The sequence below is a fragment of the Bos taurus genome, chromosome 19 (assembly GCF_002263795.3).
Source record: "Bos taurus isolate L1 Dominette 01449 registration number 42190680 breed Hereford chromosome 19, ARS-UCD2.0, whole genome shotgun sequence".
Classification (NCBI taxonomy): domain Eukaryota; kingdom Metazoa; phylum Chordata; class Mammalia; order Artiodactyla; family Bovidae; genus Bos; species Bos taurus.
The window spans coordinates 19364645-19391588 of NC_037346.1; the positions used below are offsets into that span (position 1 = coordinate 19364645).

Here is a 26944-nt window from a genome sequence, read left to right on the forward strand (position 1 = left end):
CTGGACTGGCCCTCGTGGTTCTTACTACTAGTACAGGGTGCTGCTCAGCAACAACCGTCTGGGAGCTTTGAAAAAAACAAGGATTATTACTCTCAAGTCCTGAGGGCTACACAAGATCATCCAAATGGGAGGTGGGAGTGGGGGCTCTTACTAGGGTCCAAGGGTGGGGTGGTTAAGCAGGGACCAAGGAGCAGGAAGAGACATGTGGGGTCCCACACATGGTTATCTAGGTACCCCAAAGCTTCCCAGGAAGGAGAATGTCATGGGTGAGGCCAGACTGGGTGCTTGCTTAGAAGTTATCATACAGCTGGTGATGTGTTTACACAAGATGGGTGTCTTCGAAACGGGTGCTTTGACAATCAGAGGCTTAATGCCAGGCCCTTAGGATCAAGCACATATACTACATTTCCCATCACCACCTCCCCATTAAATATTCCCACCCACAGCACAAAAGGCCTCCTTCCTCCACATCCTCATCAATACTTGTCAGTTTCTGGCTTTTCAAGAGTGTGAGGTGGCCGACACATTTAGAACAGATTTACCATCCACGGTGCAGAGAACAGAGAGCCTCAGACAAGTGTCTGGACTTTCAAAAACGGAGCTCTGAGGGCTGCCTCTCACCTTCTTAAGACCAAAGCCAGGCCCTGGGAACAAGTCTCAGTGACTGCACAGTGATGCCAGGCTGCTGAGGTCAACTGTGCCAGGCACTGGGTCTTGGAGACGCCTCCCTACTGTCTCCATCACCTGAAAACCCATTGGCCTTCATGTTGGCTGTTGCCCCTCCCTGCAGGGCAGGAGCAGAGGACCCTGGGCTCTCCTTTGGGGCTGGACTCCCTGGGACTCACCTCCAAGCCACCTAGCAATGCCAAAGTGAGTACTTCCTGGAACTCTAGCTGTCCCTGTGTCTGCCTGGGCCCTGGGAGGTTTTTTGTTTTTGTTTTTGTTTTAATATATATAAAAATGAAAACAGAACTTTATTGAGATACGATTCAGGTAAATCCACAGACCCTAGGCTGCTGGATGAGTTTTTATGTTGTAAACAGCTGTGTGGCCACCACTGAGGTCAAGCTCTAGGACACTTCCGGCACCCAGATGACTCTTTAGGGTCCTTCTTAGTTGGTGCCCTCCACAGGTCATCACTATTCCGACGGATGTTGGGTGTTATGTAATCAGAATGCTCCTAGCCAGTGCTCATTTGTTTCTGGCTCCTGTGCTCATCTGTGAGTTTCACTGATGCACTTGCTTGCATCTTCAGTCCCTTTTTGTTGCTGAGGGCAGCCCGCTGTAGGGCCTCTCTGTGCCTCAGACCATTAAGAATCTGTCTGCAATGCAGGAGAACTGGGTTCAATCCCTGGGTTGGGAAGATCCCCTGGAGAAGGGAATGGCAACCCACTTCGGTATTCTTCCCTGGAGAATTCCATGGACAGAGGGGCCTGGTGGGCTACAGACCATGGGGTCACAAATGCAGTGGGCAACACTTCTGCTTTCAGTCCACTGAAGGCATATCACCATTCAATTTTCCTTTCTCCTGCTGGTGAACAGTTTGTTATTTCCAGTAAGGGGCTATGATAAGTGAAGCTGTTATGCACACATGTGTATGTTCTCACCTATCTCAAATAAATATCTAGGAGCAGAAGAGCCAGGACACAGGAGCGGTAGAAGGTTGACTTTATTATGATCCACCAACAGGTTTCCAATGCTGCTGTATTTTACCCCAACCTGCAGTGAATGAGAGTTCCAGTTGCTCCATATCCCAGTCAATGAGAAAACAGTCCCCTTACCCCCTGATGTTGAAGAGAATTACAAAGAATTTTCCCTTCTTTTTCTCCTTTCTGTTCCAACTGTGCCATCTGCCCCTGCCCCTTAAATTTGGTAAGTTTCAGTTGATCCAGGAATCTAGTGAGGACAGAGAGGGGAGAGAGAAGGCATACGGCCTCAGTCTATGGAAACATCTCAAAGAAGTCCGTCTTTGCAAATTCTGAAGCACAAGAAGGGAGCAGACCTGGAGCACCTGCTCTCCACTCGGCTCCAGTAGGACCCTCAGTTGTTCGTCCAGCCTGGACCCTCAGGCCCTGTCTCTGCCACATGGTGTGGGGACCCTCTTGACCTCAGATAGGACTACTGTTGCTATGTCTTTCCTCTGCATCTCCATCCGAGATCCAGTTGATCCTGAGTCTGTTTCAGTCAATCATTTCCCTTAACAAGGTGGTGGAGCCAATTAAAGACAGCTTATTCAATATACTGCCCTGGTATCCACGTCAGTTGGAATGTCTGGGACTTATCCGCTCCCCATTCCAAAGCCCAAAATCAAAGGAGAGAGAAGAGAGAAATTGGTAGAGAAAAGGGTCAGAAGCTCCTGGGGCATCATTATACACAATGCTAAGGTAACCTTGGGCTTTCCTGGTAGCTCAGCTGGTAAAGAATCTGCCTGCAATGCAGGAGACTCCGGTTCAAGTCCTGAGTTGGGAAGATCCCCTGGAGAAGGGGTAGGCTACCCACTCCAGTATTCTTGGACTTCTCTGATGGCTCAGACGTCTCTGCCTGCATTGCAGAAGACCTGGGTTTGATCCCTGGGTTGGGGAGATCCCCTGGAGAAGGGAAAGGCTACCCACTCCAGTATTCTGGCCTGAACAATTCCATAGACAGAGGAGCCTGGCAGGCTACAGTCCATGGAGCTGCAAAAAGTCGGACACGACTGAGCAACTTTCACTTCACTTCGCTTCAAGGTAAACTTCAATGTGAGGTTTTATATTTGCAAGACATTTCTTTCTACGTGATTATGTTTTTCTTTTCTTTTTTTTCCATGCCAGGCAGCATATAGACTCTTAGGTCCCTTACCAGGGATCAAACCCATGCTCTCTGCAGTGGAAGTGCAGAGTCCTAACCATGGGACCACCAGGGAAGTCCCAACATGATAATGTTTTTATATTAGGGATAGAATTTTAAAGGGGAGGATACCTTTTCCAGACCCTACTGATGCTTTTGAACTGTGGTGCTAGAGAAGACTCTTAAAAGTACCTTGGACTGCAAGGAAATCAAACCAGTCAATCCCAAAGGAAATGAACCCTGAATATACATTGGAAGGGCTGATGTTGAAGATGAAGCTCCAATACTTTGGCTACCTGATGCAAAGGGCCAACTCATTGGAAAAGACCGTGATGCTGGGAAAGATTGAGGGCAGGAGGAAAAGGGGGTGACAGGATGAGATGGTTGGGTGGCATCACGGACTCAATGAACATGAGCTTGAGCAAGCTCCAGGAGATGGTGAAGGACGGGGAAGCCTGGTGTGCTGCAGTCCATGGAGTCACAAAGAGTCAGACACGACTGAGCAACCGAACACCACCACCACCGAGTGGCCTCAGATGGCTCAGCTGCCTCTGATGAGCTGTGTGACCCTTAGACTCTCTGAGCCTCTGTTACTCGGCCTGGAAAAACGGTTATAGTCAGGCCTTCCCAGTACCACCGCCACCCCATGCACAGGCAGCCCCCATCTGCATGGGCCGTGCCAAGCAGTCCCACTGTTGTCTGGACATTCATGACACAACCACAACATCGGGGCGTGTCTCCAAGAAGCTCGCTGTGGTGTGCATGCGGTGAGGATCTCTGAGCCTACAGGAACTTCTGGGACCTGTTCTGACTCGGGGCGGAGCACAGGAGAGAGGAGAGAGAGCACTGGAGGAGCATTCGCTTCTATCCCCTGCTGTTTGTCTCCACCTATTTCCTCTTGCCCTGGGCTCCTCCCCATTGAATAACTGCCAGATTGCTTAGGTTTCTATTTCTTCATTAAGCCAGCGGGAGAAGTGGCAGTGGCTACAGAGGCGGTGGAGAAATGGCCTTCGGTGGTGCCCAGGCTTCCTACATAAACCCAGTGAGTTCCCGGGGCTAGGGGTGGCCTCAGCTGGGGGAGGGGAGGGACAGGTGTCACAGCTCCTGCAGGTAACAGGAGCTCTTGCAGGGGATGGGGGGCGGGGGGCATCCAAATGAGAACACAAGAAAGGCAGACACACCAGCTCCTGACAGACTTTCTGCTCCGAGCTCGTCTCGTCCCCCTAGCACCACGCAGGGCTGCAGCGGATGAGCATCACGAGGATTCCGTAAGCAAAGGTTTACTGAACTTTCTCTGGCTGCCACTCCTGCTCTAAATGCTCAGTGGGGGAAGAAGGGCCCACATCATAACTAGAAAAGAGATTATTAATCATTTTCTTTTGCCCGAAGGGAGAGGTACACAGGGCTTATGGGGAGGCTAACAACCCAGCGTGGAAGCGAAATGCACTTACCTTGAAGATGACCTCCCTGGGTTCAGCCATGTACTAGCTGGGTGACCACAAGCATCCCAGGTGGCTCAGATGCGGACCCCCATCCCTGGGTGAGGAGGATCTCTTGCAGGAGGAAATGCAGGAAACGCAATGCATTCCAGCATTCTTGCCTGGAAAGTCCCATGGACAGAGAAGCCTGGCGGGCAACATTCCAAAGGGACATGACTAAACAGCTGGACATGACTAAACCACTGAGCAGGCATGCACACGCAACCTCCAGCAAGTTGCTTTACGTCTCTGGGCCTCAATTTTTGCATCTGTACAATGGGGATAATCCTCAAGTCACCGCCTAGGGCTGGGGGAAGAATTAAGCGAGGTAGTACACTGAGAGAGCCTGAAAGGTGTCTGGCTCACTGTGGAAGTGTTTAGAATTAATAGGAGTCTGGGGGTGGCAGGGAAGGCCTCCTGAGGAGGTGTCTGCTCCCTGACGGGGGAGAGAGTAAGGCAGGGCAGGTCAAGGCTATCTGAGAAGGACCCTCTGGGGAGTTATGGGGGAGAGGGGCCCTGTGGGGTGCAAGGGCTGCGTCTTGTGCCCTTTGCCTCTTGTGTGGAGGCCTATTGCGGGTGGTGTTTAAACCCTGTGAACCTTATCAGCTCCAGGTCATAAATAGAAAACAGGTTCAGACAGGTGGAAGTCACTTGTCAAATGTCCCCAGATGGTAAGTGACCGAGGAAGCAAGTGCCCATGGAGAGAGCCCTGGGTGAGCAGGAAGCAGGCACGTGGCAGGCCGGGTCTCAGGAGATCTCCATGCTCCCTGTGTCCTGGGCCTGGTCCCTCAGTAGGAGCCTCTCCCGACCTCAGCTTCCTGACAGGCTGGGCAGGTGGGCTGATGGAGTCCTTCCTGGGGAAGCATGAGGGGACAGCAGTTACTGGGGACTGCTGGACTCCATACTCAAGCCCACCTCCCCGGGGGCCCCGCTGGGCCTGCTTGCTCCAGGCAGTGTCCAGTGCCCCTCAGCCCACTTTGAGGGGCTCCTTTTGGGGCTGGAGGAAGCTGGGCCCCCCCCCAGTGGCTGCTTCCACGGTGACCTTAGGGTCAGGATGTGACACCTAGGTTTCCTTCTCCCTCAGAGGGGGGACCCGGAGCCCCTTCCGGGCCCTGACGTTTTATTATTCTGAAGACACATTTTTCCTTTCTAATCCTTGGATTCAAAAGCCATTAGTACTTGGATTCTAATTTGAAATTAGAAGGAAATTCCTTCTATTGACAGCAAGGCCTCAGAGTCTGGACGAGAAAGAGGCTGGTGCAGCCCCCCAGGGACCGGCAGCACTGTCCACCCCACGTGGCCACCCGCCCCCAGGCCACCCAGTGACCTCTAGTATCCGGGACCTCACTTCCTCCCGAGTGCAACATGAGGGTCACCCGCCCGGCCATTCGGCTGAGTCAGTGCCTCCAGGAAATGCCTCAGGAGCACCCCTATTACTCGCCAATGCCCCGCTCTGGTCTCATCTGGCCCAGCCCCCAGAGGGCCAGAGGGCAGCAGCCATCAGAGTCAGGACAGGACTTGCTGTTCAGTCCAACAGGATCAGGGCTTCACCGTGAGAAGCGGCCTGGGTCGGGGATAAAAACATGGGTGTTGGGATTCAAACCTGTCTCTATCACTGCCCAGCTGTGTGACTTCAGGAAAGTTGGACAACCTTCTTGTTCCTGTTTCCTCATCTGTAAACATGTCACCAATAATGACCTGTGTGGTTTAGAGGAAAGGGGATAATGAGATAACAAAGACACGGAAGGGAGGCCACCAAAGGGTAGCAGTGCTGCCCCCTGTGGGTGAGCCGCCTAGCCAGGTATGGCTGGGTGGCCTCTGTGACACTGGGTCTCCAGAAGGGGACTGCCCACCCCTGGCCTGTAGGGCCTGGTTCCTCTTTCTGGAAGGATATGAAGAGGAGGGAAAGATCCTCAGTCTCCAGGCATGGCCAAGAGCTGAGACCTAGTTCGATCCCAGCAAAAGGATTAGGTCATCCTGCTGTAGACAGCTACCCTTGTCAAGTCTTTCCAGCCAAGGGCTTTCCACTTAGCCTTTCACCTAATCCTCTCAAGGACACTGCCAGGCTGGCCTCACTAGTGTCTCACCGTTCTGAGGAGGGAACTGGGGTGCAGACAGGTCATGCAACATCAGAGCTGCCAGCCCGGGGAGTTGGGAGGCGAGTCCATGCTGTGGGACCATAAATCCAACATAAAAATCCTTCCTCCGAGTCCTCTAGGTGCTGCTGTTTCTTGCTAAGATCACAGACACACAAGACACACATGCACAGAGGGGTCCTTGGCCAGCCAGGCTGAAAGCGATACAAGTTTATTCTGTTACAGTTCTGAGGTCAAAATCTAAAGTCAAAGTGTCAGCAAGGCGGTTCTCTTCTGGAGGCTTCGGGGAGAATGCTTCCTTGACTTTCCCAGTTTCCCGAGGCTGCTCACTTGCCTTGGCTTGTGGCCCCTTCCTCCTTCTTTAAAGCTAGCAGTTTCTCGCTTCTGTTGTCACATCTACTACTGATCCTCCTCTTCGGCCTCCCTCTTTGAGGACCCTGTGACTACACTGGGCCCATGCAGATAATCTGCAATAACCTATCTCAAGATCCTTAACCTAATCACATCTGCAAAACTCCCTTTGCTGTATAAAGTAGTATATTCACAACTTCCAGGAATTATCATGTAGACATTTTTGGTAGGGGCAGAGGGGAGAGTGGTAATTATTCAGTCCACCCAACCCTCCTTGGAGTCAACCAATATTAATGGTTTGTTTGAATCATTCCAGAAATGTTTTTACATAATGCTTTATTTATAATTAGTAAATATATGTATATAGCCTCCCCCACCCATTTTTAAAATAATCCATGTGGCATCACTCCATATCAATTCTCAAAGAGTTCCCTTCTTCCTCTTCTTTTATCAAGTCTCCATTAAGTCCATTGTATGGAAATACCAAATTAATTTCACTGTTTTCTTCCTGGTGGACTTTTGGACTTGCTTCTGATTCTTTATAATTATAATGCAACTATAATAATCTTGTCTTTAGGACTATACTCAATTTGAAATAATCTTGTGTTTCAGAATTTGAGGATGTCATTTAAGACATTAAAATCTCACAAAGCTTTTTGGGGGAATCATTTCCTAAGATTCTTTACTGTCTGAGCCACGGCTTCCTTGGTGGCTCAGAAGTTAAAGAATCTCCCTGCCATGCAGGAGACTTAGGTTCAACCCCTGTGTCGGAAAGATCCCGTGGAGAAGGGAATGGCAACCCACTGCAGTATTCTTGCCTGGAAAATCCTGCGGACAGAGGAGCCTGGCACCTATAGTCCATGGGGTCGCAAAAAGTTGGACATGACTGAGCAACTAACACACACACACACACACACACACACACACATTTCCTAAGATTAACTGTACTGCACGCCCCCCTGGCCCACACAGGGCTTCCTCCATCCCACCTTCCTTCTGTGCCCTGAGGACCTCATCCCATCACACTTTCAGTTCTTTATACCTTCATGTGAATATGCTTGAGGGAGGCGCCCATGCTGCCAGAAGGATATATTTTAAGCCTTGTCTTTCATGATGGTATGAAAGGCTCTTAAGAGGCTTCAACAAACAAATAAGGGGATTCTTCTTCAGGAAAGTCCGCCATGCTGGTCAGCCTTACTGTGTCAGGCTGATTCGACTCCAAAATCACTGACATGGACAGACAACAGAAAGAACTCAGAGGTGCAGAGACATTGTGATTTGCTTAAGGTCACCAAAGTATTTATGGCCGAGTTCAGACCTGACCGGGGGGGCCACAAAAGACACCTCTGCCCAAGGTGCATGGAGAGCACAGTCTGTCTGAATGGGATCCTGGCATCACTGGTTATCTCCCAGGGCCAGCTGTGCACACCGGGCTCGGAGGGGCTTCCCTGGACTCTGAGTGGTTGCACGGCTCAAGGACACAGGGTAGGACTGAACTGGGCTTGTGGGTGCTTTTTGTTTGGTCTTCACAGTGTTTACTTTAATTTGCTGCCAAAGAAAATATATAATGTGGAGAGAACAGTATCATAAACAACACACACCTACCCCTCAGTTTCAACTCTTGACCTATCTGCTTCACTTCTATCCAACCCTCCTTCCCTTTCCACCCCTGGATTATTTTGCAGCAAATCTAGATATATCAGCTCATTGCAAACATTCATTATGTGTCTCTATCACAAAGAAACTCTTCTACAATCCTTTTTAAAAGGATTTTTGCCCCAGAAAGTAGAAAGCTTTACAGAGGAAAAAAAAAATCCAGATTTCTGTCTTCTCCTAGTAAGATGGAAGCTCTGTCCACACTGGACTGGAAGGTAATCACAGGTTACAGCTGAGTGGACACTGCTCTTTAGATAAGGAAGATGATGCCTACTTTGCTGCAGTCCCCAGCACTCCCTACTGTCCCCTACCTGGCCAGCTCAAATATGTAAATCACTTGCCTCATTTCTGGCAGCACTGCATGTGTGTGTGTATGAGAGTTTTTTCCTTCTTTTTTTTTTTTTTTAAAAAGTTTCTATATTTTTATTTTCTATTGGAGTACAGTTGATTAACAATGCTATGTTAGCTTCAGGTGTACAGCAAAGTAATTCGTTATATACATACATGTATCTATTCTTTTCCAAATTCTTTTCCCACGTAGGTTGCTCCATATCATTGAGCAGAGTTACCTGTGCCATACTGTAGGTCTTTGTTGATTATCCATTTTATATAAGCATTTAATTTTTGTAGGGAATTGACTTAAAGGAGAAGGTAGACAAGACTTCAACAGCTTGAAAAATGTGAAAATTGACTAGGAGATAGTACAGTGTGTAAGGCAGTTTGTATAACACCATCAGGCATTTGGAAGGAAGCTTCGAAAGTTGAGATGTAACTAATTTAGGAATTTTGCTCAGAGACCAAGATGGAAGCAGTGGTGGGGGTTGGGGGTGGTAGAGAGACAGCCTATTACACGATGGAATCTTCCACAGACTTTCTCATTCAATCATGAATCTCACCCCCAAAGTAGGGTTTATCCCTATTTCACAAATGAGGAAACTGAGGCAAAGAGAAGTTACGTAAGCTTCCCAAGGCCATTCAGGTAACGAGCAGCAGAATCAGGATTCAAACCTGGAGAATGCCTGGCTCTAAAATGAAGCCTCTTCACCAGAACCACGGATCCTTTATCTATTTATTTGTTTTATTAAAATCTTTTTATGTCTGCAGTAGGTTGTGTGCAGGCTTTCTCTAGTGTGGAGAGAAGGAAGCAGGAGACACTGACCACCATCTCCTCCCCACAGGTTGTCCCCTTCACTGGGATGATCCAAGGGGGTCTCCAGGATGGACACAAGATCACCATCATTGGGGCCGTTCTTCCCTCAGGCGGGAACAGGTACCGGGAATTGTCTCTCTCAGCCTCGCCCTGAGTGAACCACGGTGCTGTCAGCTCAGGAGGGTCCACCCAGCATCCTCCAAGTGTCCGCACCTGGCTCCGGGGATGGGAAGGGCCCAGCCCTGCCAACAATACATGAGACCCCGGCCACTTGCTTGTAGCATCCAGGGCACCATTAAGCAGACTCCCCAGAGACAGGGGGGATGGAGGCTCACAGTCTAGGGAGGGAAGCAGGCCAGCCCAGAGCAGAGTTCTGGGACTGAACCTTGTACACAGTGACCCAGAGCTGCAGACATGTCAACTCCCTCCATTTCCTGCAGGCACCTGCATCTGCTTCAGAAACCTCATGTGGGCTGACATGGAAATATCTAAACTTGCCCTCAAAGTCGCGGTTTGGTGTCTTTCAGTTTCAAGGTCTTTGCTGCTAAAGTCAATTCAAAGAATAAATATCTCGGCTCTGTTTCCCATCCCCCTCCTTCCCGAGGTGGGCTGTCTGGGAACACAGAAGAGCTTGCACATATTCTCAGAGGCGGGAGGGTCATCAGTGGCTCAAGCAGCCCTGACTGACCCCTGCCGAGGGCCGGGTGACCCAGAGGCCTGCAACATGTGCCTGTGCGGGTGGCGTCCAGGTGGGCTGCACCCTGAGGTCCACAGTGTACACCGAGGCCCCTCTGGACACATGAGTTCCCTCAGAAGCCTCTAGATGACTTCCTCTGCCACTGCCTCCCCTGCCAGGTGACACAGGCACACTGACCATGGGACTCTGAGAGCCCTGCGTGCCCCCAGGGGACTCGGAGGGAGGTGAGGCACCTGGTTTCCCAGAAACCGTCCCAGCAGGGGAATCGGGACCCTTGTCTCTGAACTCCCATCCCTCCTCTCTCCCCCTCCCTGTGCCGACCCTTCCTCCCAACACAGGAGGGCTTTCTACTCCACTCTGTCTAACAGACCTGTCTCTACCTCCGATGGTCCCCCTTCTGATGGGAGCTGCTGTTCTCTCCTTCCCTGGGGCAGAATTTTCAAAGGAACACAGCCATGAAGCTGGAGGACGGCAAAGGGAAGATTACACCCCGATATTTCAGAAACACTATTCTTTACTTTAAGAGGAACAGGGACTTTGATTTTCTCACTCTAGAATCACTTGGAACATCCTTTCCTTTTGGTGTTCCCAGAGGGAGCATCTAGGGCTCAGGTCCCGGCCAGTTCTGTTGGTCTTGCTGGCTGAGAGCTCACCAAGCACCTTAGTGTTGAGGACAACACCCCAAACTCACCCTCGCAACTGATAAAGCAATGGGTTCTCAGGCTTTCCCTGGAAGGTGTGTGGGCACCCCTCCACGCTTCCACTGCAGCGGGCAAGGGTGCCATCCTTAGTTGAGGAGCTAAGATCCTGCAGGCCATGCTGCACAGTCCAAACAAAGAAAAAACCAAAACTTGGCCCTGCAGAGAGAATGTCCGCTGAGGGCCGCCCGTGGGTGTGCTGCAGCGCCGGGCTCTGTGGGGCTGGCACGGGAACGAGGCGTGCTCTCGGGCTGCTGCGTGGTGGTTGGGGAGACCAGAGTAACTCTGAGAAGCAGGCTGTGAACCGCACTGGTTCTGAGTTCAGGCAAGGTGGTGGGACAGAATTCTTGCTGGAGAACCTCAGATCAGAACTTGGTTTGGGGACATGCAGGAGTTCCATCTGGGAAAAGTCAGAACAAACATTGATTGCACCCCCTTCATGAGCCAGGCCCCTTGGAAGCTCCTTTTCTTTTTAGCCCTCACCTTAGAGTCATGGCTGTACCCAGAGGAGGTTGGGAAGGTGAGGAGAGATGGGAACAAAGAATAACTTACTTGGCATCCTCGGGCCGCCTCAATCGTCATCCCTGAAGGAAGGCAATCACCCCCTTTCCTGGGTGGGGCAGCTTGAATAGCGTGGTCTTGGTCATCACAAACAACAAACAGGGCAGAGCTGGGCTCGGGGTCCAGGCCTGCTGACCTCACTGGGGGCAGGTGGACACACGACGGCCTCCATGCCCAGAGAGCTAGGGTTTATTTTACGTCTCCCCTTTAGACACCGTCTCTGTAGGGGTCCCACCAGTTCTTTCCACTTGTCCTCTTCTGTCCCAACTTAGTGGACGTGGGCAGGCCTCGGCGACCACTTGGTCCAAAAGGCTCTCCCTTCCAGGCACATTTTTCGAGTTCCAACTTGGATACAAATTTCTTTACCCAGAGAAATTCACACTGTAAGGGCAAAATGTGGTAACTGAACAAAAGCACATTAGTGCAAATTAGGTGAACAAAACAGACAGCAGCAGAGTAGGGATGGGCATCAACCAGCCATGCAGGCTGTGTGCAGGTTCCCAGACGGATGTCAGTGAAAAGTGTGAGGACTTCCTGCCCCCGCCCTTGGGAGTAAACCAGGACACCAAGCACCGCCTGATTTCCCCCCATCTAGGTTTGCTGTGAACCTTCAGACCGGCTATAACGACAGTGACATTGCCTTCCACTTCAATCCTCGGTTTGAAGAGGGTGGGTATGTGGTCTGCAACACGAAGCAGAGAGGAAGCTGGGGGACGGAGGAGAGGAAGATGCATATGCCCTTCCAGAGGGGGTGTTCATTTGAGCTCTGCTTCCAGGTACAGAGCTCAGAGTTCAGGGTGAGTTGGAACTCTCCTCTCGTCCCTTCAGCTGCCTGTCCCCCTGTCTCGATCAGGCGCCATGTATGGTCTTAAAATAGTCACGTGAACAACACCTTTGTACAGAGAAGAGGATCATTTCCTTGTAAGGCTGCAGTCCCCTTACACCTTCCCCTGCATTTTACAAGTGTAGTTGCTTCTTTTACTCCAGAAACAAGCACTAGAGGTCACCACAGGGCTTTTTGGCCTCCTGGTGTCTCTACAGTCCAAGTTATTCCCACTTCTCTGTTGTGCCCCTTCTTCCACTCCAGGTCTCTGGGAACATTTCTTTTTCCTGTTACCTTGTTGGTGCCTTTATCCAGGTGTAATTAAGGACTTGGTTTTACTTAGCAGCAGCAGCAGGACACTGCACATTGCTTTGGCAAGCAGAGCAGTGTCTCTGGGCTTGGGAAGAAGGAGGGGGCGGAGTGAGTCCACCTGTGTCTGTGCTTCTCTTTGTGAACACGAATGTCGTCACGCCCTTGTCATATAACCTGACGTCACCTCTGTTCCCCACCAACATTTGTATGTATATTTCAACATGCATATTTCAGTAATACCCCAGGTGAGCTATGCTTAGAAAGACAAACTACTGCAATAAACAAACAACCAAAAGAATGAAAAAGCAACGACTAGAGCCAGACAGAGATAGTGTCTGGATGCCCTTTGGGTCCCAAGCATGTTCCTGTGACTGGCACATCTCTGAAGGCTGATGCCCGGATCTACAGGGAATAAATGTGAAAACTAGGTGCAGGTCTAAACTTCTAGAAGCAGGGGTCCCGGAGGCCCAGGTGTGCTCCCGCCTGGCTGGGGTCCCCCTCCCTGGCATGTCACGTCTCTCGGCAGGTGATGGTGAACGGGAACCTCTTCACGCAGTATGCCCACCGCGTGCCCTTCCACCGCATCGATGCCATCAGCATCACGGGTGTCGTGCAGCTGTCCTCCATCAGCTTCCAGGTCAGACTGTCCACCCAGCACTCGTCCCCCAGGGCTGGGAGCGGGGCCCAGTTCCCTGGGCCTGGGCCCTGCTGCATGGACCCAAAGTGCCAGCCAGTCTCCTTTCCACGCCCCCAGCTCCCTTCTTCTCCTCCTCCTCGTGTCGCTGTCTCTGTTTGGGACACCTGCTCAGTCTTCTGGACTCAGATGCCACTCGTCTCTGTTTCTCTCTATCCCCACTCTGCTTAGGAGGCCGTGTGGTGGTAGAAAGAACCCGAGCTTGGGAATCAAACTGAATCCAACTCAAATCCCCAGCTCTGCCATTCTCATTGGTTGGGGGATCTGGGACAAGTGACTTCACCTCTCCCAGCCCCAGTTTCCTCAGCTGTGCAAGGAGCAGGGTCTGCTGCCCCACAGGTCGCTGTGTCAGCTCAGTGAGGTCACAGCCATCGAGGGCACAGGACAGCCTGCTGGGCCACTCCCAGGTCTATTTGATCTTCTCTGTGTTCTGAAATTTTTAACATGTAACCAACATCTAAAAGGTCAGGGGCAGTTTTACAAGATGAAAGAGTTCTGGAGTTGGATGGTGGGGATGGTTGTACAATTATGGAAGTCAACCTAACACCACTGACCCACACACTTAAAAAGTAGTTAAGATGGTCTTTTCTACGGGACGTGCATTCTGCCAGTGTAGCAGGAAAAAGGTCAGGTAATAGCACATGGAAATCTGGATTTCGGTTTTTTTGTGTGAAAACTGGGAAGACTGGGGTATGGTGGGCTCACATTCTGCAGGGCCTCAGGCTACTGATTGGGAGCTACTGTCACCACTCTGGTATCTGTGCATGCACCTTGAGATGGGAAAGGCACGCAGCAGGCCCTTAACAAATACTGGGTCCTCTTCTTTGGTCTTCATCTTTCATATTCCTTCCCTCCTTAACTCTCTCCCATGGGGGTGGAGGAGAGAGGAGAGAAAAGTAGAGATGGAGAGAGAGATGGAGGTGGAGAGAGAGACAGAGAGATCAAGGTGCAGGTGGAGAGAGGAAGTGGAAAGAGAGATGGAGAGAGAGACAATGATAGAAAGAGAGATGGAGGTGGAGATGGAGAGATGGAGAAGGAGAGAGAGAGGGAGGTGGAGAGAGATAGAGAGGGATGGAAAGAGAGATGGAAAGAGAGATGAGGTGGAGAGAGATGGAAAGAGAGATGGAGGTGGAGAGAGATCGAGGCAGAGACAGAGATGGAGGTGGAGAGAGATGGATGGAGGTGGAGAGAGACTGAGGAAGAGAGAGAGATGGAGGTGGAGAGAGATCGAGGTAGAGAAAGATGGAGGTGAAGAGAGATGGATGGAGGTGGAGAGAGACCAAAGCAGAGAGAGAGATGGAGGTGGAGAGAGATGGATGGAAGTGGAGAGAGATGGAGGTGGAGAGAGACTGAGGCAGAGAGAGAGATGGAGGTGGAGAGAGATCAAGGTAGAGAGAGATGGAGGTGAAGAGAGATGGATGGAGGTGGAGAGAGACCAAAGCAGAGAGAGAGATGGAGGTGGAGAGAGATGGATGGAAGTGGAGAGAGATGGAGGTGGAGAGAGAGACGGAGGTGGAGAGAGATGGATGGAGGTGGAGAGAGATCGAGGTAGACAGAGAGATGGAGGTGGAGAGAGATGGATGGAGGTGGAGAGAGACCAAGGCAGAGAGAGAGATGGAGGTGGAGAGAGATCGAGGTAGAGAGAGATGGAGGTGGAGAGAGATGGATGGAGGTGGAGAGAGACCGAGGCAGAGAGAGATGGAGGTGGAGAGAGATGGATGGAGGTGGACAGAGATCGAGGCAGAGAGAGAGATGGAGGTGGAGAGAGATGGACAGCGAGATGGAGGTGGAGAGAGCGCTGGCTAGCCTGCTGTCACTCCCTGCAGCCCAGCCTTTCCTCTGTGGGTCCTGCGCATCCCTCACTCCCCCTCCTGTCTGATTCGCTCCTCCCTGCCTGGCCCCTGCTTTCCCACTCTTCCTTGGCTCCATTAATGCTTCTGTTCACCCCATGGCGCATGGGGTTTTGTTTTAACAGAACATCCGCGCAGCTCCCAAGCAGCCCGCCTGCTCCAAGGTGCAGTTCTCCCAGGCTGTCTGTCTCCCACCCAGGCCCAGGGGGCGCAAATCAAATGTGAGTTTAACAGAGGCCTGGGGAGGCTGAGCCATCAGCACGAAGGACACAGTGTCTGAGACACTGGTCTAGTCAGCAGGCTAGTCAAGGTCTCCAGGCCCCGTTATGCCCAAAGGTTCATCCACACCCCCAAGCCCAGAGCTGGGGACCTGGGAGTTGTCCTCAGTTCTTCCTTCCGTCATTATCTCTCCAGGGCACTGGCGCCTCTCCTCCCAAAGCCACTGGCTTGGTCCAGGCCATCCACCCCCTCACCACCCCACCCATGGCCTGGCTCTCCACCCCCACACACCCACCCACCCACCATCACTGTTTGTTCCCACGCACAAATCCAATTGCATCTTCCCCATGTTTTAAAGTCCTAAAGGCCCCCAAGTCCTTCTAGAGAAAGCCCAGATTCCCCAGCAGAATCTGCAGAATCTTCCCCAGGCTTGCCCCAGTCTTCCTCCCGGCCTCACCCATGAAGCTCACGCAGCCTCCACTACTCACGAGGGGCAGTCTTGGGCCACCATGCTTTTGGCAAGTGCCGCCCCTGTGCTGGGCTTGCTCTGCCACTCACCCCCAGCCAACCCTGAATGGCCCTTCGAAGCTCTCCTTAAGTGTGGCTCCTGTGGAGCTCCGTCCCGTATTGGCGGCTCACTGGATGCCCCTGCATCCCTACAGACTCTCAATATTTCTGTGCTACGTCAGTCATCATGTCCTGATATAACTGTGCTTATGTATGTCTCTCCATCACTCCTCTCCCCTGCTTCCCTACACCCACCAGGCCCTCTGTGGGCTCGGATTGTAGCTGGTTCATTCATGTATCCCAGCATTTTCCACAGCGCCTCGCATGCAGTAGGGACTCAGTTAATGAATGTGGAATAGGTTTGCAAGAGGAACAGTCTGCTGGGTGAAGGCAAGGTCTTGGACAGGAAGGGGAGCAGGACCTGCCCTTTCCTCAGCCACTTAAGCAGTGAGGACTGAGGGGAGGGGGGTCTCTCTACCCAGCCCTTCCCATGCCCATCACGGTACAGCCAGGGCACCTGCCTCCTGCCATGTGGACCCAGGATTGGTAGAGCTCCAGGGAGCCTTTGCAGGGCAGCCCGACTCTGGCCCTGGCCTGGGGAGGATGGGGCGTGATGGATACTATCAGAAGAACTGGGTACCATTTTGGATTTTATCTCTTGATATCTGGGTGAGCTTGGGCAAGTTGCCTAATTTTCCTGAGAACTGGTTGCTTCAGCAGCAAAACAGGAGGTAAGGATGCCTCTCTCATTTGTAAAGTCTTGAAGCCAGAGCCTGGCACACAACAAATCTCCAGCCAATGTTAGTGTTCACCTTATGGGTGAATTAGGGCACTGGGAATAATGGTTTTGTCTCAGGGAGCTAAAGGAAGTGAAATGGTCTGCATCAGATATGGCCTCCTCTCCTTTTGAGGGCTTTGCCGGTGGCTCAGATGATAAAGAATCTGCCTGCAATGCAGGAGACTCGGGTTCGATCCCTGGGTCAGGAGGATCTCCTGGACAAGGGAATGGCAACCCGCTCCAGTATTCTTGCCTGGAGAATCCCATGGAAAGAAGAACCTGGCGAGCTACTGTCCATGGGGTCACAAAGAATCAGACACTACTGAGTGACTAACACTTTCACTTTCCCCTTCTGAAGGAGCCAGTGGGAAAGTTCCCCCTCCTCCACTTCCAAACCCCTCCCTGACACTGTTGCATAACCACAGTGTATCCTGAGGGGGATGGGTGAGAATCTGGGCGCCCAGAAGGCTCAGGAAGGCTTGCTCGGCAGCAGGAAGGAGGCATTTCTTACCACAGGTCTTGCCGCCATCTCACCCTCATGCGGCACAAATGTTAACCACTATTTTCGCTTCTCATCCCCTTCAGCCTCCAGGGATCTGGCCAGCCAACTCGGCTCCCATTGTAAGTCTCTTGCTCTATCTTTAGAAGCTTTTCGCTTTGTTTCTTCCTGTGGGTTAAAAGAGAGCTTTCCCAGTGGCTCAGAAGGTAAAGAATCTGCCTGCAAGGCAGGAGACCCGGGTTCAGTCCCTAGGTGGTAGATTAAAGGAGGAAGCAAGCCAAACACTGGGCTTCTCCCATTGGAAGGTAGGGCCACCCAGGCCAGACCCCTGGACCGTCTGCCTGGCTGTGGTGGTAACAGTGGGAGGGTTTTGGGTTGGGGGAAGGGTGGCTAGCCCTGATGAATTGGGAAACAGCCCCGAGGGCCACTGGTTTGCTCAGGCCCCTGTCAGTCTGTGGGCAGCCACAGGACGCCAAGACTCCGCTTCCACTTCTTCCTTCTGCAAAGTGAAGCTATGCTGGAGTGATTCCCCTAAGAAAGACAGGCCACACACCACAAATGCGTATTTGTTCTCAGAAGAAACCTTTGCCCCTATCTCATGCCCGTAAGAGAAGAAATATCTCTACCCACCAATTTGGAGGTACCTTCTGGCTGGTTACAAGCCCAAGATGAAACTCTCCTAAGAGGAGAGAGTTAAGTGTTAAGTGCCACCTCTGGGGGCAGGTGGTGGTCTTCGCACAGGTGAGAGCTGGTTAAAAACGTGGTTTCTTCCTTCCAGGCTCAGACCTTCGTCCACACCATACACAGCGCCCCTGGACAGATGTTCCCTGTAAGTCTGAACACTCTGACCAGCTCACAGCCCCACTACGTGCCCCTTTACCAGAGGCTGAATTCTCTAGGTCCAGGGTCAGGAAGAAAACAATTTAGCAAGGAGGGTGGGGCCATTTGGGGCTGAGGTCTTTCGCTCAGGGGACATGCACACAAAACTCTCCTTAGAGTCAGTAGAGGTTCTGGATCAGGCTGGATTTACCCAGTGGCGCAAGAAATTAATCCCTTAGTGGTCACTCCAGTGTTCTTGCCTGGAGAATCCCAGGGACGGAGGCGCCTGGTAGGCTGCCGTCTATGGGGTCGCACAGAGTCGGACACGACTGAAGCGACTTAGCAGTAGCAGCAGCAGGGGCCAGCAGGAAAACAGGTCCTTCTGTCCCTGGGGTGGCGGGTGGGTGTGGCGCGCAGTGCTCCCAGTATCTGGATATGAGACCTTGCATCCAGAAGACGAGTCCCTGGGATGTCTGTCACTGCTGATCAAGGGCGTAGGCTGCTTCTCCGCCTCCGCCTCCTGCCGAGACAAAGCACACAGGAGCCTGAAGTCAGTGGGGCTGTCCTTGGAGGGGCTGAGAGGCAGGTGACCATGATGGGATCCAGGAGTACGACAGGAAAGCCCACCAAGGTTGATATGCGGAGGAGGGTGGCTGGGAAAACCCAAGAGCTGAAACCTTTACTACTTCAGTCTTCTATTGGAGCATCCTCTCTAGAACGCGCGGTCTCACAAGAGTTTGCGCATACGTGTGCTTACGCACTCCCGCCCTGACGTTCTCAATCTCATTTCAACAGAATCCCGTGATCCCACCCGCGGTGTATCCCAACCCGGTTTACGTAAGTGGTTTCTCGGGGAGGAGGGGAGGTTTGGTTTGTGCTGTGCAGCGTTGGGGGGAGGGGGAGAGGGCAGCTTTCAAAATTAAAAGCAGTGCCTTAGTAAACTGAAGTTCTGGAAACTTCCAAGTAACTTAGAAGACTTAACAAAAGGAGCTTTCACCTTTAAAATCATCCCTTCACCCTTAGCATATCATACAGCCTCCCCTTCTCAGCCTAAGCATCCTTTGCGTCCAACCAAAGCTCTTTTCCTGAAGGTAAATGTCCATTAATTTGAGGAATGCTGGAAAGGTTTTCTTTGTCGTTTACTGAGCCAAGTAAAGATACCATGGAGTTCTTTCTTGAAGATACAGACACAACAAACTGTGGGCTGACAGTCCAGATGTATAGAAATTGGCACAAAGGTCCCCCTAGGGTGGCGGCTGCTCTGGCTGCTGCTGGCTGACCTGCCCCATCCCCTCCCCACAGCAGCTACCTTTCTTCACCTCCATCCTGGGTGGGCTGTACCCCTCCAAGAGCATCCTGGTGTCGGGCACCATCCTGCCCAGCGCTCAGAGGTAAGCCAGGCCTCCTGGGGAGAAGAGACACCCCAAGGTCATTCTGGCCACCCCTCTGCCTCGGGGCAGAGAGTCCATGGGAGTGGCCCGCCCCCCAGGTTCTACATCAACCTGCGTTCAGGGAGTGACATCGCCTTCCACCTGAACCCCCGCTTCAACGAGAATGCGGTGGTCCGCAACACGCAGATCAACGGCTCCTGGGGGTCTGAGGAGCGAAGCCTGCCACGAGGGATGCCCTTCTTCCGAGGCCAGAGCTTCTCGGTGAGATGTTGCCACCTGGAGCCTGAAGGGGCTCCCAAGGGGCAAATGGAGGAGCGGGTGGAAGGCATCTGGGGGCACGTTGATCGAGACATGAGTTGACGCCTCTAGTGTGAGGCCTGGCCTCAGAAGAAGAGAAACTGTTCACCAAATGACTGCTATTATCTTTTACTGTTACTGTCCTGTATAAGGCAGGGGGCAGGTACTATCGGCTGTTACAGATAAGGAAACTAATTCACAAGTGTAGGTTACTTGCTAAGGTCACACTTGCTAAGGTCCCACAGCCAATCAGTGTGGGATGGGACTTGAGAATGAGGTGTCATTCATTCACTCACTCACTCACTCATTCAACAGTCATTTATCAGCTATTTCATCCAGGCCCACTTTGAGCAGAAAGTACCCCAGGGGCTGGGGGGACAGTTATGACGCCAGCAGTCTAGGTCCTGACCCCATGGAGTTTACAACCGAGGTGGGAGGAGGAAGAAAGAAACAATGGACAGATCACCGTGGAATAGCAATGGGTACCACACAGAGAGCAAAGTAGGATAAGGAACAAGTGAGCCCCAGGGTCCTGCGGCCTTAGGAGGGGGCAGATCTCAGAGGAGGCCAGAGTGCATGTGGGACCTCGGTGGTGGGAGGAGCCCAGCTTGCAAAGATTTAGGAGTAGCAGAGAGAAGGGTCATGGACACGGCCTGTCTAGGAAGCAGGGAGGACAGAGAGGTGAGGGGTGGAGGGTGGGAATTCTGGAGGCTGGGATGACACAGAGCTAGATTCTCAACCCTAACTACACACTCAGACCACCTGAGAGCTTGAAAAAGAAAAATCAATGCCTGGCCCCACCCCAGGCCCATGAGGGGGTGAGCCTGGGCACCTGTATTTTTTGGGGTGGGGGGGTGCACTGGGTCTTCATTGCTGTGCATGGGCTTTCTCTAGTTGCGGCAAGTCGGGTCTGCTCTCCAGTTGCGATGCATGGGCTTCTCGTTGGCAGTGGCTTCTCTTGTTGCAGCTCGTGGGCTCAGTAGTTCTGGCCCCGGGGCTTAGTTGCTCAGTAACGTGTGGAATCTTCCCAGACCAGGGACCAGACTGGTGTCCCCTGCATTGGCAGGCGGATTCTTAACCTCTGGACCACCAGGGAAGCCCCATCTGTGCTTTGAAATATGCCCTGATACTCCTCTCCCAGAGTTGAAAATGACCAATAGAGGGCTTGGGGGCCAGCGAAGGGATTTGGATTTTAGTACCAGGTGTTGGTGTGTTTCAAGCCAGAGAGCGGTACACTTTGATGGCTGTGTGACCTTAAGCAAGTGGTTTAACTGCTCTGTGCTTCCATTTCCTCATCTAAAATATGGGGCTACAAGTAATACCAATCTCGTGGAGAAGCAAGAAGGAAATGAGATCGTGTCCGTGACATGCTTAGGACAGTGCCTGGCGTGCAGGGACCATTCTGCTGGTGTCAGTGTGTGGCGGGCACGATGATAGTCTAACAGAAGTGCTCCTGGTGCCTCTCGAGGATGTCGGGAAGGAAAAGACAAGTTAAGGGGCTGCCGCAGCAGGAACACGAGCACTGACCACGCCTGTGTGCCGGGTCCTAGGGGTATGGATGACATAGGCCAGGCCTAAGGGGGCATCTGACTTGACTCGATGGGGGTCAGGAGGTGGGGAGTTTCCCCAATAGCTCAGCAAGTAAAGCATCTGCCTGCCAATGCAGGAGACATAAGAGACATGGGTTCCATCCCTGGGTTGGGAAGATTCCCCTGGAGAAGGAAATGGCAACCCACTCCAGTAGTCTTGCCTGGAGAATCCCATGGACTGAGGAGCCTGGCGGGCTAAAGTCCAAAGGATCGTAAAGAATGGGACACGACTGAGCGACTGTGAATGCACAGGAGGTGTGGGAAGGCTGGTTGGAGGAAGGAGGGTGAATCCTGAAGAGGGGTTAGCAGTGATCCATGTGGACAAGGTGTGCAGGGTGGGGAGCGATGACGTTCTGGGTGGGGGTGCGAGGCGGGGAACAGAATACGGAAAAGGTGCTGGGAAGGAGCGCACGAGGTGGGTTTGGGCACGAAGGAATCCTTCGGTGTGGCTCAAGTGCAGGTCTGGGTCTTGCTTGACTGAAGTTTGGGGAAGTTGGGAAGGAGGGAGGGAGACGAGCCTGCCTTCCGCTTGAGGACAGCCCAGGTGGGGTGCGAATGTCGGGGGTCTGTCTGTCCAGGTGTGGATCATGTGTGAAGGGCACTGCTTCAAGGTGGCCGTGGACAGTCAGCACCTGTTTGAATACCACCACCGCCTGAAGAACCTGCCCGCCATCAACAACCTGGAGGTGGGGGGCGACATCCAGCTGACCCACGTGCAGACATAGACCGGCCCTGCCCTGTGCTGCTATCTGGATCTGCTCACCACCCACATCTTCCCTGCCTCGGCCCCAGCCCCAGCCCTTCCCAGGCCGCCCAGCATCTGGGGGCTTTGCTGGAGAGACCACGACCTTGGCTGGCTCTGCTCCTGGCTGCAGCCAGCGCAGAGCGGAGAGGGCAGCTGGCCAGGACCGGGCAGCACCCAGAGCCTACAGAAGATGGGTGGTCCACAGGCAGAAGGCCCTGTTCAGTTCCTGTGGCAGAAAGGGAGGGTCCTGGCCTTCCCAGGCTCCAGGCCTGCAGCCCCACCTGCCTCGAAACCACATTCCCATCCCCCATTCAAGTTCACCTAGTCCGAGTGCCAGCTGTCACTCCTCATGGGAAGCGGCATCCTCGACCCCTCCCCTTTCTCCAACCTTGACCCTCTCCCCGCTCTGTTAAGTCTACACTGCTGACACCCCTCTGGCCCCCACTAATGAACCGGAACCGTCTCGGCAGGGGGCTGTCCCTTTTCCCAGTGTCCTTCGAATAAAGAAAGAAAGAAAAAGACTTGTTGGTTTTATTAAATGAATCTTGAGACGTTTTGTTGTCTCCGGAATTGAGAAGATCCTGGCTGAGGGAAGGGGAAGGAGAGATCATTCGTTCACTTTGATCAGGGGGCTTCCTGACATTGCACCCTGCTCCCCGCGGGTCCCCCACCAACCCCACAAGGGTGTGGGAGAAAGCTCAGACCCCCTCTGGACGGGAATCTTTGCTGGAACCTTGGTGACAGAGGTGAACCCCAGAAAACCAGTGGCTCCATGCTTCTGAAATGGGCTAGACCAGGCGGCCACATGGCAGGGCCGGTTCAGCAGAACCCTGGGTCCCAGTGGGAGGAGGGGGCTGGTGAGCTCCAGAGAAGCTGGCTCGGAAGAGAGGCCTGTGTGTGTGGTTCCGCTGTGGGTCCCCCGGCATCAGGGGTCTGTATGTGGGGAATGGGAAGAGACTCATTGTGGGGGTTCCGCCGGTCACAGAGCCAGTGCCAGAGGACCCGGCTCTGTGTCCCTCCCCATGATGCCAGCACATCCTGCTAACTCCAAGAATCCAGTCCTTGGGAACCAGGGTGGGCTTGGACCAGCAGCACCTGGGGGCTCCTTAGAAATAGAGAATCCAGGCTCTTCTGCAGATCTCATCAGTCTGCGATGTAACAAGAGCCCAAGTGGTCCCCTGCTCGCTGGAGTGGCAGAGGCCCTGGTCCAGGGCACTGGCCTTGACCACGTTGTACAGATGCATCGCTAGGACACTGCGGTGGCGTGTCCCTCCTCCTCCTCCCCCACCCCCCGGCCACCCCACCTGAGCAGGAGTGGGGGAGGGGAAAAGGGGGCCAAGGAGCCAAGGAAACAAGAGTCCAAACCCAGGCTGGGAGCCAGATTTAGCCAACCCTCCACTTGGCCTCTGGCTGAGTTCCTTCCTTGTTCCCACTGGGCTCAGTCCCTGAGGAAGCCTTCCCTGTGGAAGACGTGTGTCCTTCACTCACCATCAAGTCCTTGACACGTAGCCCAGCCTCATCTGCTTTGTCACCCAGGAGCCAAATCATTATTGGCCAAACTGTCATGAAACAGGCAGCCCCAGAGCAGAAGGCGGTGACTCCCTCAACAGGGCTGCAGGGCAGGCCTTCACTAAAGGACTGGCAGCTCGCGGCTCAGCTGGCGCCCTCAGGCCAGCTGTGCTTCCTCGCCTCCGTCACAGGTTTTCAGATGTGCACAAAACTTCATGTGCTGCCCCCAGGCCCAGTGGGCATTTCAGAGAAGCAACGTAGCCAAGCTGGTATGTCCCTTTGTGGGGGATTTTTGTCCAAGCTGTGGGAACCCCACCACCACCCCGCCAACCCTAACTCTGTACAGCTTAAGGCTGCTTTCCTTACAAAATACACACATACATATACAGTGTGGTTAAAATAAAATGTATTTAGTATAAATATCTCCATCATAGAATCATACAAGGAAGGCCCAAGAGGCAGACTGGGGTTTGCTTGTTTTAAATACAGAGGCATAAATAACTGTACATGGGCAGTTAAATACAGAGTGGCGTGACAGCGCCTCCTAGTGGTCACTCCAAGCGGTGCAATCAAGGAAGTTCCATCTTTCTCACCTCTGGCCAGACACTGCAGATTTAGTCTCCAAGGGACCAGGGAGGCCAGTTTCTCCACCACCCCGGAGCAGGGGCTCAAGAGAGACAAAAGGTTCCACTCTGTCTCCAAGGCTGCTACTTGGTAGCAGGTCAAGTAAAGGGTTTGAGAGGGAAGGAGATGGGGAAATAAAATGAGAAGCTTGGGGATATAATCTCCCTCCAATCTCCCCAGTCCTGTGACCTCAGATAATTGAGAGTGGGTGCCATCATTAAGTTCCATGGCAGCAGCTTTAACTTCTGTGGGCGCCTGGAGCTCTGGGATTGCTGGGCAGCCCTGCTGCCCCATCCTTTTTCACCTCATAGGGAAATACAGCACCAAAGATGTCTTCATGATAGCGCTTCTGGTTCTTTAAGGGAAAACAGAGACCAAGGTATTAATATCAGCTCTGCTGGTGCAGCCCCCTCTCACTCAGCAGGTCCAGGCTGGGACCAGTCCCCAGGGTTCCCTGGTTTCCCCATCACACGGACACTCATGAACTATTTGCCTTCCCAATTGCAATGCTTAGATTAGATTTGAATCTCACTTAAAACTCTTTAGCTCCCATGAGTACCCACTCTGGTGTGAACCACAAAACATCTCCCCAAGCTTTATGATGGCCATTAAAGGCTGTTCATTGGAAAAGACCCTGATGCCGGTAAAGATAGAAGGCAGGAGGAGAAGGGGATGATGGAGGACGAGATGACTGCATGGCATCGTTGACTCAGTGAACATGAGATGGTGAAGGACAGAAAAGCCTGGTGTGCTGCAGTCCACCGGGTCGCAAAGAGTCGGACACGACTGAGCCTGCCCTGTGCTTGTCCCACAGGGCTCCAGGCACTGTGGGCTCTGAGATAAATATGGTTGGGAAATGCTGTGCACTTTCTCCCAGTCTTCAAGCTCTTTGATGCACAGCAGCATGTTAGGGACTCTGAGTGTCTTGCAGAAAATCAACATGTTTGCCTTTGTCCAACTGAGCAACCAGATCAGGATGGAGAGTCAGGCCTTCTAACAGCTCACCAGCTCTGACCTCCTGCCCTCTCTAGGATTCCTTTGAGTTCAGTCTGAGCCTGAGTTCCCTGGTTCCAGCTCCCAGGCCCATGCCTGTGACCTGCATCCCGAGCCCACACACCACCAGCGGCCCTACCTTGAGCTGGAAGAAATAGTCCTCCACCTGTTCCTCGTTCAGGCTCAGCGCAGTAGCCATCAGCTGCTTCAGGGTGCGGGCCACGTCCCGGGCCATGCGCACATCCCCACAGACATAGAGGTGACCTTGCTCCTCATGGAGCACGCGAAGCACCTCGCCCGCCAGCCGCTGCCGCAGGATGTCTTGAACATAGACCTGAAACCAGAGGAGATGGTGGGTCCAGGCCCCCGCCATTGAGGGCAAAGGCTGCAGTCAGGCCTCCTGGCCATGGGGAGGTGGGGAGGGGGCACAAGGGGCCATGGGGTGAGCACCCTCCCAGCCAGGGCCTTGCATGGGGACAATCAAGGTCGAGATGAGGAGGTGCACTGGTGCCCTGCCTGGCCCAGGCCTGAGTTGGGGCTGGAGAGGTGAACACCGGCCACAGCCCTGTCCTTGAGAAGCTGACCTTCAGTGGAGCTCCCAGATTTAGCACACTTGCTCTGAATTTATCACACTTCAAAGAGGCATCAATCAAGCCACTTGCCCTGCCCAGGGATCTGAGGCCCATCTGCTTACACCCCAGAAAACGGAGCCTCTCAGTGCAGACTGTCCAGGGGACCCTCCTTGTAATTCAGAGCAGGGTTCCCCAGATATTCAGAAGTCCTGGAGTCAATCGGGGACTCCCTGCTCTTGCTTCACACAAGTGATGCCACCAGGCATGGAGATGCCACCAGGCACGGAGTACCAGCATGGGAGGGGCCCAATGGGACAAGTTCACAAAGGCTGAGCCAAGAGACTGTTCTGCCTGCCCAGGCTCTTGGGGCAAAGTGCCCACTGGGGTAGCAGAGTGAGTCAGCAGGCCATTCAGGGAACAGCAGCCACCCTCCAGCCTTGCGGTGCCTGGACCACCACCCACCCAACAGTTGTACATCCAGAGGGGGGAGCCTTCAGCAGGCTGGGCACTGGGGATGAACCCATACATGACCCTGACTTAGCCCTGACCATCTCAGGACCTGTCTCTTCTCCTGGAAGAGTGAACGTACATCAGTAGCTTCACAGCACTGCTCTGGTGACTGCACCATGGCTTCCATTTTATTTTTAAATATTTATTTGGCTGCACTGGGTCTTTGTTTCGGCATGCAGGATCTTTAGTTGCTTGATGCCTGACCAGGGATTGAACTCGGTCCCCTGCATTGGGAGCATGGAGTCTCAGCCCCTAGAACACCAGGCAAGTCCCTTGCCTCTATTTTGGAGCTGAGGAGGTGAAGGCTCACAGAAGTAAGGAGCTTGTGGGGAGCCAGACACCCACCATAGTCTGTTCTTTAAATGCTCCGCCCTTTCTACATGCACAGTTGTGGCATTTACCTTGGGCTGGTCAGGCAGGCGGGAATAGGCGGTGTGCACCTCGTGCAGCACCCCCTTGCGGGCCATCTCCAGCATCTCCTCCCAGTAGAGGTGGTCCTCTTCTGGGCGGCGGCACCCGAAAACCAGGGTCATGCGGCCGCCCTGGAGCCCTGCAAGACCCAGAGCAGGTTGCAGTTACCAGGGTGGCCAGCAGAGGGCAGGCGGATCATGCTGCAAGGCTGGCTGAGCTGGGCACCCAACTGGAATCCCATTTCACCACCACATCCTATCTAAAATAGTACTGTCCCTATTTTACAGAT

The 26944-nt window shown here is 53.0% G+C and overlaps 2 protein-coding genes across 8 annotated transcripts in view; one reads left to right on the forward strand and one right to left on the reverse strand.

Moving 5' to 3' along the window:
* The first annotated feature begins 3778 nt into the window (after nt 1-3778).
* Nucleotides 3779-22557, forward strand: LGALS9 (galectin 9). 4 transcript variants are annotated; one of them, NM_001039177.2, is made up of 11 exons: nt 3794-3868; nt 9586-9677; nt 12109-12310; nt 13175-13285; nt 15318-15413; nt 17282-17317; nt 17974-18024; nt 18810-18851; nt 19317-19405; nt 19504-19666; nt 21870-22555. In NM_001039177.2, exons 1-11 carry the CDS (start codon nt 3830-3832, stop codon nt 22014-22016), a joined length of 1068 nt encoding a protein of 355 aa, NP_001034266.1. In that variant the 5' UTR covers nt 3794-3829; the 3' UTR covers nt 22017-22555. The 4 variants fall into 4 exon arrangements, with proteins under 4 accessions (XP_024835680.1, XP_024835681.1, NP_001034266.1 ...); NM_001015570.3 differs by lacking the exon at nt 15318-15413 and having other exon boundaries at nt 21870-22556; XM_024979912.2 differs by lacking the exons at nt 13175-13285; nt 15318-15413 and having other exon boundaries at nt 3779-3868; nt 21870-22557.
* Nucleotides 22558-23934: 1377 nt separating this feature from the next.
* The window catches only part of NOS2 (nitric oxide synthase 2), a 42778-nt gene continuing 39768 nt past the window's right edge, over nt 23935-26944 (reverse strand). For 3 of the 4 annotated variants that reach the window (XM_024979645.2, XM_024979646.2, XM_059877748.1), the window contains 3 exons: nt 26646-26794; nt 25302-25496; nt 23935-24524 (listed from right to left, as the gene is read on the reverse strand). In XM_024979645.2, coding sequence (XP_024835413.1) covers nt 24408-24524; nt 25302-25496; nt 26646-26794 — 461 coding nt within the window. In that variant the 3' untranslated portion in view covers nt 23935-24407. 4 annotated transcript variants of the gene reach the window in all.

Bases quoted from the DNA above. Each gene is read 5' to 3' on its own strand.
- LGALS9 (NM_001039177.2), top strand. From the start codon at position 3,830: ATGGCCTTCGGTGGTGCCCAGGCTTCCTACATAAACCCA. The intron at 9,678-12,108 runs GTACCGGGAATT...CCCCCCATCTAG, and splicing joins CTTCCCTCAGGCGGGAACAG to GTTTGCTGTGAACCTTCAGA. The intron at 17,318-17,973 runs GTAAGTCTCTTG...TCTTCCTTCCAG, and splicing joins CAGCCAACTCGGCTCCCATT to GCTCAGACCTTCGTCCACAC.